The 14,303-nt window shown below is 46.7% G+C and overlaps 1 protein-coding gene across 1 annotated transcript in view; it reads right to left on the bottom strand.

The window, feature by feature from the left end:
* LOC145354508 (zinc finger matrin-type protein 4-like) overlaps positions 1-14,303 on the bottom strand; it is a 400,098-nt gene that overhangs the window by 361,645 nt on the left and 24,150 nt on the right. The window contains exon 3 of the mRNA XM_080205937.1: positions 6,733-6,825. Coding sequence (XP_080062063.1) covers positions 6,733-6,825 — 93 coding nt within the window. The remainder of the gene's footprint in view (positions 1-6,732; positions 6,826-14,303) is intronic.

The raw sequence follows: 14,303 nt of genomic DNA, 5'->3' as shown, positions 1-14,303 counted from the left end.
AATAATCATTGCAGCAGAGTGGGCGAGATTAAATTTGATAATATTTACTGGCTCATAGTTTTGGAATAATCATGTAGATGTGTGAATTCGTAAAACTGTCACATAAACAGAACGCGGATTGTAAAACCAAATTCTGGGTAAGATTACAATGGAAATACATGGATATCTATATGAATATCAGTATTGGATGGCACAGTGGTTAGCACAGCTGTTTCACTGTGCCAGGGACCTGGGTTCGATTCCCGGCTTGGGTCTGTGTGGAATCTGCACATTCTCCCCGTGTCTGCATGGGTTTCCTCCGGGTGCTCCGGTTTCCTCCCACAGTCTGAAAGACAAGCAGGTTAGAAGTATTGGCCATGCTAAATTCTCCCTCAGTGTACCCAAATAGGTGTGTGGCGACTAGGGGATTTTCACAGTAACTTCATTGTAGTGTTATTGTAAGTCTTCTTGTGACACTAGTTTAATAAACTTTAAACTGTTTAAACTTTATCGGTCTGATGGTGGCTTTCCCTCCTGACCTCCTCCCACAACGGTGCTCTTCCCTTCTTTCTCAATGGCTCCCTCTCAATGACCCTCTCCGCAGCCCTTGGGAGTGAGCGTTCCAGAGAAGGGCATTGAGTGGGAAGTGGTCAGGCATCAGGCCAGGAAGGGCCAGCATTGAAGAGTAGGAGAAGGCCCTGAGGGAATGGTCACCACTGAAGAAGGTCGGGAAGGACCAGTGTCACCACTGAGGGGGCAACTCCGGGAGGGCTACACCACTGAGGGAGGAGGTCGGGAAGGATTAGCTAGGGCCACCATCGGAGATTGGGAATCGTGTTGAGGAACATGCATTGCAGACACTTGTGAGGCATGAATGCCTCTTGTGGGATGTGGGGGGTAAACTTAACACAGAGGTAGGTGCTTTACCTTACCCTGTGCTCCAGTGAGGTTTGAAGAAAGCAGCCACCACCATAATGCCCAACATAGGGAGGCAAGCAAGAAAGGAGGGACTGAGGAAACTGGCATGTTATATTTAGACCATAAGACACAGGAGCAGAATTAGGCCACTCAGCCCATCAAGTCTGCTCCACATTCAATCATGGCTGATATTTTTCTCATCCCCATTCTCCTGCCCTTTCCCCATAATCCCTGATTCCCTTATTAATCAAGAACCTATCTCTCTCTGTCATAAAGACACTCAATGACCTGGACTCCACAGCCTCCTGCTGCAAAGAGTTCCACAGATTCACCACTCTCTGGCTGAAGAAATTCCTCCTCATTTCTGTTTTAAAGGATCGTCCCTTTAGCCTGAGATTGTGCCCTCTGGTTCTAGTTTTTCCCACCACTGTAAACATCCTCTCCATATCCACCCTATCCAGGCCTTGCAGTATCCTGTAAATTTCAATAAGATCCCATCTCATCCTTCTAAACTCCAAGGAGTACAGACCCAGAGTCCTCAACAACAAGTTCTTCATTCCAGGATCATTCTTGCAAACGTCCTCTGGACCCTTTCCAAGGTCAGCACATCCTGCCTTAGATACAGAGTTCAAAACTGCTCACAATACTCCAAATGGGGTCTGAGCAGAGCCTTATACAGTCTAGAAGTACATCCCTGTTCTTGTATTCCAGCCCTCTTGACATGAATGCGAACATTGCATTTGCCTTCCTAACTGCTGACTGAACCTGTGTGTTAACCTTAATTGGCCAATGATTGTTCAGAATAAGAGCAAATCAGCACAATAGCAATCATTGGCCACACATCCTGCCAATCAGGATGGACTATGTATCAGATTGGCTGCTTTGGACACAGCCAGGACAGCTAGTTTTGGAGCATGGATGTTTTGGACCAGGTTCCTATCATTCCCTCTGAAGGCTGTTCATTTACTTATGTAAACCTCAATCTTCCAGACCCACATGCCACGGGAACTGTCGTGGGTGGGATGGTAAACAAGCCAAACACTGACCTCGCGGGCGGGAATTTCAGGTCCCGGGGTGGACAGCACCGGAAAATCCCACCCATAGATTCAAGGATAAGTCATTCAGTTTCTTGCTGCCCTCAATCTTCACTGTTGGGTTTGCCGGGTGGTTGTACCGGCCCTGAGCAAGCAGCAAGGTTCATAAATTCATAAGGTGTTGTACTCGATTCCTGCTGTTCAGAATAAGAGCAATCACAACAACAAGTTATTGGCCAAGCATCCTGCCAGTTGGGATGGACTATGTGTCAGATTTTGATGCAAAATGGGGATGACGTAGACATAGAAAATAGGAGAAGAATTAGGCCATTCGGCCCATTGAGTCCACGCCATCATTCAATCATGGCTGATACGCTCCTCATGCCAAAACACTAAATATATTCAGTGACTGGATATAGCACTTAGGGTTAATGGGATCAAAGGTTATGGGGAGAAAGCAGGATTAGGCTTTTGAGTTGGACGATCAGCCATGATGGTGATGAATGGTGGAGCAGGCTCGAAGGGCCAAATGGCCTCCTCCTGCTCCTATCTTCTATGCTTATGTTTATGTCTATGCCATCCCCATTTTCTTGCCTTCTCCCCATAACCTTTCAACCCATTACTAATTAAAAATCTGTCTAACTCCTCCTTAAATGCACTCACTGTCCCAGCATCCGCCGCACTTTGGGGTAGCGAGTTCCACAGATTCACAACCCTTTGGGAGGAGGAGGTGGGTAATAAATGCTGGCTTTGACTGCAATGTTCACATGAAAGAACAAAGAACAAGAAAATTACAGCACAGGAAAAGGCCCTTCAGCCCTCCAAACCTGCACTGATCATGCTGCCCAACTGAACTAAAACCCCTACCCTTCCAGGGACCATATCCGTCTATTCCCATCCTATTCATGTATTTGTCAAGGCTCCCCTTAAAAGTCACAATTGTACCTACTTCCACTATCTCCCCCGGCAGTGAGTTCCGGGCACCCACTGCTCTCTGTGTAAAAAATCTGCCTCGTACATCTCTTTTAAACCTTGCCCCTCACTCCTTAAACCTCTGCCCCCCCCAGCGATTGACTCTTCCATCCTGGGAAAAAGCTTCTGACTACCCACTCTGTCCATGCCTCTCATAATCTTCCCTAACTTCCATCAGGTCTCCTCTCAACCTCCGTCGCTCCAGTGAGAACAAACCAAGTTTCTCCAAATTGAGAAAATATTTCTCGTCATGTACCACTCTAATACGAGACAAATGAAGCAAGCTCTTTTGGGAAGATTTAAAAAAGCAATTCTATTCCCGACCAGCTTTCCAGCTCTGGGTCAGCCTTTGTAATCTTAAAGTGAGACCTGTCGAGACTGTCACACAGTAACGATATCAAACAGCCCGAGGGCCAGCAGAGGTGAGATCCAGACAGGCGTCCTTCTGAGCCGCGCAGACTGAACTGCCTTAAATTCACTTTGTGACAAGAACATATTTCCATTTCTGCATCTTTATGAACTCTCGAAAGGAGAATGCCAATTAGTGTTACAGAACAGGCAGCTTGTGCTGTAGATACACAATCAGTCCTAACAGGGCAAAGGTTGTCCCAAATACTTGGCTAACAGAGAGAAATAGAGAGAAGCAGAGAGAGGAGGCAAGTGAGTCAGCAAAAATAAAACAGACAAAGGTATTGGCAAGTCAACGTGTTAAAGAAAGATCCTTCACACAAAATACTAACACATCTTTTATTCTGGAAGATCCAGGAAGTTCTTATTTTTAATTTCATGTTCTCGTTGTTCAAATTTAATCTCTTTATGTGTGGCACGGTGGTTAGCACTGCTGCTTCACAGCACCACAGATCCGGGTTTGATTCCCAGCTCGGGTCACTGTCTGTGTGGACTCTGCACATTCTCCCAGTGTCTGCGTGGGTTTCCTCCGGGTGCTCCAGTTTCTCCCCACAGTTCAAAAATGTGTGGATTAGGTTGATTGGCCATGATATGTTGCCCACTTGCATCAGAGAGGTTAGGAGGGTTAATATGTGGGGTTACGGGGATAGGATGGGGCCGGGGTGGGATTATTGTCGATGCAGGCTTGATGGGCCGAATGGCTCCCCCTGCACTGCAGATTCTATGTGTTTTTGCATTTGACCTATCTTTGTATTCTCCGTCAGCTTTGAACTGTCCAAGTTATCTGTGCTTCAGGTCACCTGCAAATCCCCCATTTTAACTGCTTCACCAATGACTGCTGTGCTTTTAGTCGCCTGGGCCCTGGACCTTGGAATTTTCTCCTTCCATTTTTCCATCTCTATTCCTACATTCCTCTTTTAAAATACTCTTTAAAACCTGTGGGCGGCACGGTGGCACAGTGGTTAGCATTGTTGCATTACAGCACCAGAGACCTGGCTTCGATTCCCGGCGCGGGTCACTGTCTGTGTGGAGTTCGCACGTTCTCCCCGTGTCTGCGTGGGTTTCCTCCAGTTTCTACCCACAGCCTGAAAGATGTGCTGGTTAGATGCATTGGCTGTGCTAAATTCTCCCTCAGTGAACCCGAACAAGTGCCGGAGTGTGGTGACTAGAGGATTTTCACAGTAACTTCATTGCAGTGTTAATGTAATGCTAATGTAAGCCCTTCCTGCGATATTCTAATAAATAAACTTTAAAGCTCTTTGACCAAGCATCCGGTCACCTGACCTGGTACGACTTGGTGTCAAATCTTCTTTGATAATGCTACACTAAAACGTTTTAGGCACTACATTCATGACAACAGATGACAGCCCCCAATTATTTATGCAGCCTTTCAGTAAGATGTGTTTCTTTAAAATAAAGGACATACAAGCCAAGGCAGGCTGAGACTGTAAAGTAACCACGTGCTGGATTTGCCCTGTGGATTACACTTGACTAATCAGTCCAGGGAGAACAGAATGTTGCACCTTTTTCACGATGTAGAGATGCCGGTGTTGGACTGGGGTAAGCACAGTAAGAAGTCTCACAACACCAGGTTAAATAAACCTGTTGGATTTTCACCTGGGCTTGTGAGACTTCCGACTGCACCTTTTTCAGACAGAGGCAGTCAGTCTCAGGCAATTGTGACAAAGCCCGTGGCCATTTTTTCAAAGAGTCGGAGAATTCTCCCCAATCTTCTCATTCGTCTGCGCTAAACACAGAGTGCAACTGGGTCACATGATCGTAACACCCAACAACACAGAAGGCTGCCATTATAATGTCACAACAACAACAGCAACTGTCACCCTGGACACAACTGCAATCATTTAAAAGTGGGAACTGAAAGTTCAACAAAACAAACTGAAACATCAATCAACATCTGGAAGTTTAGATTTCAATTCCGTTGTAGGTCCGAGTCTCTGTATTCAGTTACCTGGACCATAAACCCTGGAACTTTCTCCTTCCATTTCCCTGTCTCTATTCCTCACATTCCTCTTTTAAGACACTCTTTAAAATGTGTGGGCAGCATGTTGGCACAGTGGTTAGCACTGCTGTCTCATGGCGCTAGGGACCCGGGTTCGATTCCGGCCTTGGGTCACTGTCTGTTTGCACGTTCTCCCCGTGTCTGCATGGTTTTCCTCTGGGTGCTCCGGTTTTCTCCCATGGTCTAACATGCCCAGGTCACTGTTTTAAAGAAGAGTTGGGGGATTCCCCCCTATCTCCTCATTGGTCTGCACTAAACAAACGGTGCAACTGGGTCACATGATCATAACACCCAACAACACAGAAGGCTGCCATTATATTGTCACAGCAACAACTGCAACTTCCATAGAATCCCTACAGTGCAGAAAGAGGCCATTCAGACCACTGAGTCTGCACTGACCACAATCCCACCAGGCCCTATCCCGACAACCCTAGCATTTACCCTACCTAGTCCCCCTGACACTAAGGGGCAATTGAGCATGGCCAATCCACCAAACCTGCACATCTTTAAACTGTGGGAGGAAACTGGAGCACCCGGAGGAGGTCTGCAGAATGTACAAACTCCACACAGAGAGTGACCCGAGCTAGGAATTGAACCCAGGTCCCTGGTGCTGTGAGGCGGCAGTGCTAACCATTGTGCCACCGTGCTGGCCCTGTGCCACATCCTGGACGTAGCTGCAATCATTTAAAAACGGTAACTGAAAATTCAATAAATTAAGCTGAAGCATCAACATGTAGGCACAGTGGTTAACACTGCTGCCTCACAGTGCCAAGGACCTGGGTTCAATTCCCTGGCTTGGGTCACTGTCTGTGTGGAGTTTGCACATTCTCCCTGTGTCTGCGTGGGTTTCCTCCGGGTGCTCCAGTTTCCTCCCACAGTCCAAAGATGTGGTGAATTGGACATGCTAAATTGCCCGTTAGTATCGGGGGACTAACAAGGGCAAATGCATGGGGCTATGGGGAAAAGGCCTGGGTGGGATTGTAATCGGTGCAGGCTCGATGGGCCGAATGGCCTCCTTCTGCATTGTAGGGATTCTATGACTCTATGAAAGGAACATCTTCACTGCTGATTTGTCCCCCAGTCATTGGCGCAGTTACTCGCTGTGGAACCTGAGTAAAACCTTGCACAGCAACAATCCAAACCCGTTTGCACAAGGTTAGCACAACAACTATCACAGGAGGTAGAGAGCCGAGAAATCTAAGCAAAGCACATTTCTGCAAAAAGTAAATTATTGAAGACTTGCACAATCTGCCAACTCAGAGCTTGCATGATTAATAAAAGCACCAAGTCAGGAGATATCCTGTACTGACCGTATGTTTTGGATTATTCAGCAGGGGAAGGAGCCTTTGTTGCTGTGTGATATTATTAGTCAAACATAGCTTCAGCAATGTGATTACTCACTGGGTTATCAGGTCGCAGCTTCTTGGAGGGAGGCCCTCCATCCTCTGGGTGCAGCATGTAGTACAGGCGGACCTTGTTGGCGTGCTTCTTGCTCTGGAGGGAACAAAATGGGCAGATGGTTTGTGATTGAAGATGTCCTTCGCTATTTAAAACATAAAGAATCAGAGTCGAAACTGGCCCATCCTCTCTGGCAGTGCAATCTGCTCTGTCATACACTCACACATAAGCTATGGTTCACTGGGCAGCACTCTCACCCTTCAACTTCCAATTCGGACCTCGTCTAGGCTGGCAGATGTTGCTGTGCACAATTGTCTCTCCTCAGACTCTGCCTGTTCCTTACTCCTTTCCTTCAAATCTACCAGCATCATCCCTTCTCCTCACAAAACTAGTCACTTACAATGGTTTCTCTTCCCCTTTCCTGTACTGTTGCCTTGGGTATCCCCTGAAGAATCTATCCTGGCACCCGTTCTATTTCCCATCCACCTGCTATCATTGTCCAAAAGCACAGCAATCTTCACACCTACACCAACAAGAGCCAACTCATCTGCACCTCTCCCGACTTCTATCTCTGAACTATCGGGTTGCTGATTTGACATCCAGTCCTCACAGAGCAGCCACTTCCCCCAGTTCTTCATCTGATTTATTATTGTGACATGTCTTAGTATACAGTGAAAAGTATTGTTTCTTGCGCGCTATATAAAGTATACCGTTCATAGAGAAGGAGAGGAGAGGGTGCAGAATGCTGTGTTACAGTCATTTTTAAATTTAATTTATTCGTCACTGGGCTTACATTAAAAATGCAATGAAGTTACTGTGAAAATCCCCTAGTCGCCACACTCCGGCACCTGGTCAGCTATACTGGGTGAGAATTTAGCATGGCCAATGCACCCCAACCAGCACATCTTTCAGACTGTGGGAGAAAACTGGAGCATGCGGAGGAAATCCACGCAGACGTGGGAGAACGTGCAGAGTCTGCACAGACAGTGACCCAAGCCAGGATTCGAACCCGGATCCCTGGTGCTGTGAGACAACAGTGCTAGCCATCGTGCCACCATGCCATCCATAGCTAGGGTATAGAGAAAGATCAACTTAATATGAGGTAGGTCCATTCAAAAGTCTGACAGCAGCAGGGAAGAAGCTGATTTTGAATCGGTTGGTATGTGACCTCTGACTTTTGTATCTTTTTTTTCCAGATGGAAGAAGGTGGAAGAGAGAATGTCCGAGGTACGTGGGGTCCTTGATTATGCTGGCTGCTTTACCGAGGCAGCAGGAAGTATACAAAGAACAAAGAACAACCCAGCACGGGAAACAGGCCCTTCGGCCCAACGAGCCCGCGCCACCGCATCCTCCTACACCTACCCTGCCCTGCGTGTATGTGAGTGGAACCCCTAATGTAGCCAGATTCAGGGGAGAATAGTGTCAATTTGGCATACCAATCAGCCTAAGAGCACATCTTTGGGGTGTGGGAGGAAACTGGAGCGCCCGGAGGAAACCCACGCAACCACAGGGAGAATGCGCAAACTCCCATAGACACAGGCCCAAATCCATGTATCTGCACAGCTAGCAGTGCTAGTCACCGAGCTGTTGCGGCGCCCGTCTACCAGTCCAGGATCAAGCACACACACCGACACGAAGTACTAGGCCACTCCTGGAACCTCCAAGAGCAGCCCATGCATGACCCACCATGTGCATGCCCCTTGTTTGACAACAAGGTATACACAGAGTCAATGGATGGGAGGCTGGTTTGCATGATGGATGGGCCTTCATTCATAACCCTTTCTTGGGTCTTAGTCAGGGCAGGAGCCATACCAAGCTGTGATATATCCAGAAAGAATGTTGGAAAGTGAAAACCATCAGATTGGGTGCCTGCCAGTTTCCTAACCACCTGCTCCATCCATCTCCCTAGCAATGCCCTGAAGCATTTTTTATTCACTCATGGGATGTTGACATCACTGGCTGGGCCAAAATTCACTGCCCATCCCTGAGGGCAGTTAAGCGTCAACTACATTGTTGCGGCTCTAGAGTCACATACGGGCCAGGCCTGGTAAGGATGGCAGATTTCCTTCCCTAAGGGACATTAGTGAACCAGATGGGTTTTTACAACAATTGACAATGGTTCCATGGTCATCATTAGACTTTTAAGTCCAGATTTTTTTTATTGAATTCAAATTTCACCACAGTGGGATTCGAACCCACGTCTCCAGAATATTACTCTGGTTCTCTGGATTAGCAATCCAGTGATAATACCACTACGCCACTGCCTCCCCTGAACCAGAATATCCCTAATATTGGTTTTACATGTGACCACGAGAGACACCTTCCACCACATATCCCCAGTGTCATTCATTTCCATCTCTGATTCCACTCTTATCCCAGCTCATCCACTGCTGAAACCCTCGTCTCGTGCCTTTGGGCTTGTCTATTCCAAATCACTCACTGTTGGCCTCCCATGTTTGGCCTCTGTAAACTTGGGCTCATCCATAGCTTTGCTGCCTGCGTCCTTCTCCACACTAAGTGCCAATCCCCGTAGTCCCGGCCTGCGCTGGCTCATCAACATTGGTTCCCAGTACATTAACACTTTGATTTCAAAATTCTCGTCCTTGTTTTCAGATCCTTCCATGGTTTCACCCCTCCCTATTGCTGTGCTGAGCCCAGTAAAAGTAACCAGTGTGGAATCTTCTGGAACTGACTTTTCATTAAAGAAACAGACACTAAAATACTGCAAAAGATGGCTGGCATGAGTCACCTGACTTTGGTCTATGGATTCAAACTCCCCACACTGTCTCAAAAGGATACACTCCAGAATAAGAAATGTAATTAACCATCTCCTAAGACCATCCAAAAGGGACTTGAATGGGTCATTGTGAAATGAAAAAGGTGAGTATATCCAGACACCATCAATAGTCCAGGTTGTGGCTAATTCACTGAAGTATAACACCAGAGTTAGAAAGGGGAACTGTGAGAAACCACATGTTAAAGCATCCATTTTGATCTCCCTTTTAATCTTTAAATACTATCTGCAAGATACAGTAACTGCACAGACTGCAGCAGCAGAGAGAACAACAACACCAATACCGGAAGATACGGAGACTGCACCATTGCCAGGTCTCCAAGCTCATTCCTTTCCAAGTTCACCAATGCAGAAAACTGACTTCTGGGTAACAAGATTACGAATAACTAAGTTTGTGACTTAGTCCATCTGTTCAACAGAATCCTGCCGTGTGTCTGGTATTCAAATTTAGTGGTTAAATTCACCTGACGACACTTCAGGAGTGAAAAACGTCCTCTTCACCAGACCTGCACAGCGTGTTTTCGAAGGTGAGCCAATCACAGGAATTACAAGTTGTCTTTTGTTTATAACATGTGAAAGTGCATGATTCGTGACTTGACCCAGGGTCCTGGGTTCGATTCCCAGCTCGGGTCACTGTCTGTGTGGAGTTTGCACATTCTCCTCGTGTCTGCGTGGGTTTCCGGGTGCTCCGGTTTCCTCCCACGGTCCAAAGATGTGCAGGTTCGGTTGATTGGCCATGCTAAGAAATTACCCCTTAGTGTCCAGGGATGCGTAGGTTAGAGGGATTAGTGGGTATAATATGTAGGGATATGGGGGTAGGGCCTGGGTGGGATTGTGTTTGGTGCAGACTCGATGGGCCAAAGGGCCTCTTTCTGCACTATAGGGTTTTATGGTTCTACGGTTCTATTCTCACAATCATAGAATCCCTACAGTGCAGGAGGCCATTCGGTCCATCAAGTCTGCACTGACTCTCTGATAGAGTATCTCACCCAAGCCCTCTCCCCTGCCCTGTCCTCATAACCCTGCACATTTCCCATGGCTAATCCATCTATCCAACGCATCTTTTGACACTAAGGGGCAATTTAGAATGATCAATCTATCTAACCTGTGCATATTTGGTATATACATGTGACAGAATCTTACAAATCGCCACTGCAACCAATCCCGATCCCAGACAGAATACAGTACTGCCAAATTCAACCCAAAATTCTGAACAAAGTTAAAACTTTCAAAGAATATTTTTGGAACCTTCTTTTGAATTACAGAGCTCCCAGTTAGCTCAACCAAAACCATTCCAATAGGTCAGCATGTCCGAGAAGGAAATCTAGTCTTACTCAAGTTGGGCCGAAGGGCCTGTTTCCATGTGGTAAACTTCTATAACTCCCTAACTGTGTTTTCCTTCAGAGAAAGAAAGAGAATGTGTGTGTGTGTGTGTGTGTGTGTGTGAGCGAGTGAGTGTGTGTGTGTGTGTGTGTGAGTATGTGAGTGTATGTGTGTGTGTGAGTGTGTTGTGTATGTGTGTGTGTATGTGTTTGTGTGTGTGTGTTTGTGCGTGTGTGTAAGTGTGTGTGTGTGTTTGTGTATGTGTGTGTGCGTATGTGTATGTGTGTGTGTAAGTGTGTGTGTGTGAGTGTGTGTGTGTTTGTGTATGTGTGTGTTTGTGTGTGAGTTTGTGTATGTGTGTGCATATGTGTATGTGTGTGTGTGCTTGTGTGTGAGTGTGTGTTTGTGTATGTGCGTGTGTGTTTGCGTGTGTGTTTGTGGTGCGCGTATGTGTATGTGTGAGTGTGGGTAAGTGTGTGTGTGAATGTGTGTGTGTGTTTGTGTATGTGTGAGCATATGTGTAAGTGTGTGTGTTTGTGTGTGAGTGTGTGCGTTTGTTTGGGTATGTGTGTGTGAGTGTGCATTTGTGTATGTGTGTGTGTGCGTTTGTGTGTGTGTGTGAGTGTGTGTGTTTGTGTATGTGTGAGTGTGTGTGTGTTTGTGTGTGAGTGTGTGTGTGTGTGTTGTGTGTGTGTGAGTGTATGTGTGTGTGCGTGTTTGTGTGTGTGTGTGTTTGTGTATGTGTGTGTGTGAGTGTATGTGTGTGTGTGAGTGTATGGATGTGTGTTTGTGTGTGTGAGTGTGTGTGTGTATTTGTGTGTGTGTGTATGTGTTTGTGTGAGTGTGTTTGTGAGTGTGTGTGTGTTTGTGTGTGAGTGTGTGTGTGTTTGTGTGTGTGTGAGAGGGGAGAGAGAGAAAAAAGAGAGGATGAGTGTTCAATTTTTGGGGTGAATTCATGAACAAATACTCCTCTTTATTTAAACCCATGAACACTTGCTGCTCATTATTCAAATAGCACACACACTCAGGGGTTAAGTAACACACACACTCTTCCTTCTCAAAAACACACTGACGAAGCAATATGGGAAGTGAGCGAGGATTTCAGTTGTCTCTCATCCCTGTCCTGAATAATCTCCTCCAGCCCCACAACCCTCAAAGGTATCTGTGTTCATCTAATTCTGGCTTCTTTTGCATCTCCAATTTTAGTCACCCCACCCCTGGAAGCCATGCCTTCAGTGTCCCAGCCTCTAGAATTCCCTCTCAGAACCTCTCTGTCTCTCTTTGTTTTCAGATGCTGCATTTTAAGATGCTGTGTAAAAGTTTAATTGAATGCAGAGGAGAGTGCAGTGATGTATTTCTAAAGGATGAACGGAGATTGGCAATATAAACTGAATGGTACGATTGTAAAGGGGCCAGGAGCAGACCTTGAGCTTGACAAACACAAGTCTGAAGTTGGCAGGGAAAGCTGAGAAGGTTGTTCAAAGAGTGTACAGGGTCCTTGGTTTTATTAATAGAGGAACAGAACACAAAAGCAAGGCAAAGCAATGAGGGGCTTCCACTACGTGGAGAGGGTTGAGGATCTAAGATTTTTCCCTTGGAACAGGAAAGGTTAAAGGGAGATTTAATAGAGGCATTCAGAATTATGAAAGGGTTTGATAGAATAGGACAACACAGCAGATTCTTATCTTCAAGTTTGATATTTACTTTTGGCAGCTGCCAGGAATGGGGGGAAAGCTAGGACAAAGATGGAACAAAAGCCTTTCCCATGTCTCCCTGGAGTGAGCCCGTAAACTCCAGCCCAGGCTCTCTCTCTGGGTGATGTTGGCACTAGAATGTTAACCCAGAGGCCAAAAGCAATGCACTGGTGCATACTGATTCTAATCAATGCTTAGCACCGCTGCCTCACAGCGTCAAGGACTGTCTGTGTAGAGTCTGCGCGTTCTCCCCGTGTCTGTGTGGGTTTCCTCTGGGTGCTCTGGTTTCCTCCCACAGTCCAAAGATGCATGGGTTAGATGGATTGGCCATGCTAAATTACTCCTTAGTGTCAGGGGGACCAGCTAGGGTAAATGCATGGGGATGTGGGGACAGAGTCTGGGTGGGATTATGGTTTGTGCAGACTCAATGGGCCAAATGGCCTCCTTCTTCATTTTTGGATTCTATGATTCTATGAATCCCACCACAGCAGATGGTAAAATCAGAATTCAATAAAAATCTGGAATTAAGAATTGACTGATGACCATGAAACCATTGTCTATTGTTGGAAAAATCCATCTGGTTCACTAATGTCCTTTAAAGAAGGAAATCTTCCTTATCCGGTCTAGCCTACGTGTTATTCAATGTGGTTGACTGCAAAATGCTCTAGTAAGCCATTCATTCCAGGCAATTAGAGATGGGCATCAATAGTGGTCCCAGGCAGGCATGCCCACATCCCAAGAATGATTAAAAATACAATTTAGCCTGCGACTCCACCCCCACCCCCCACACTCCCCCACCCTCCCCACGCCCCCACCCCTTCCCCAACCCCTCCCCACCCACTCCCCACACCCCCAAACACCCCCCCACCCCCTGCACCCAAAAGCTTCAAGTTTTAAGTTTATTTATTAGTGTCACAAGTAGGCTTACATTAACACTGTAATGAAGTTACTGTGAAAATCCCCTAGTCGCCACACTCCGGCGCCTGTTCGGATACACTGAGGGAGAATTTAGCACAGCCAATGCACCTAACCAGCACATCTTTTGGACTATGGGAGGAAACCAGAGCACCTGGACGAAACCCACGCAGACACGGGAAGAACATGCAACTCTGCACAGGCGGTGACCCAAGCTGGGAATTGAACCGGGGTCCCTGGCGCTGTGGGACAGCAGTGCTAAGCATTGCGCCACCGTGCTGCCCCACGGATTCACTCCATGCTGACAGCAATGTAAAATGGCCCCTGATTGGGCCTCTATCTATGTAAATAGGCTGCCCGCCTCTACGGGGAAGGGAGTGGAGGTTCCCCCGCACATCCAGACACACCATTGGTGAGCTCCAGCATCGGGGAACCAATCCAACGCGGCTCACTGTGACTTTTTTTAGGCCGCCCACTGACTGTCACCCAATCTCCTGAGGTCCATTAAAATCCTGACCAATAATATGTCAGGATCTTACGGTAAATCTTTAAATGGAGCATTGCAACTCGGTTCAGCCAGTTTAATAACTGCCTGAGAGCGAGAGATGGATGTGGATTCTAGAACCTTTCGATAGTCAGTGGAGAATGTCAAGAAAAATGGTTAAGTTGATCATTCCTTTAAACACACAAAAGGACACTTTTTGTGTGTCCAGAATTTTAACAAGTACGATTCTTTTGTACAGTATTCCCAGTGGAAATCTATAAGGGAGTAAATTCTTTCATGTTACCATGGAAACGGCAAGGTGTATTGACCTCACCGCCAAGGACATAAGACAAAGCACGAGGAA

This window comes from Carcharhinus amblyrhynchos, chromosome 17 (genome assembly GCF_965287045.1).
Source record: "Carcharhinus amblyrhynchos chromosome 17, sCarAmb.v2.hapA, whole genome shotgun sequence".
Lineage (NCBI taxonomy): Eukaryota > Metazoa > Chordata > Chondrichthyes > Carcharhiniformes > Carcharhinidae > Carcharhinus > Carcharhinus amblyrhynchos.
This window is presented reverse-complemented; position numbering and strand designations above follow the sequence as displayed.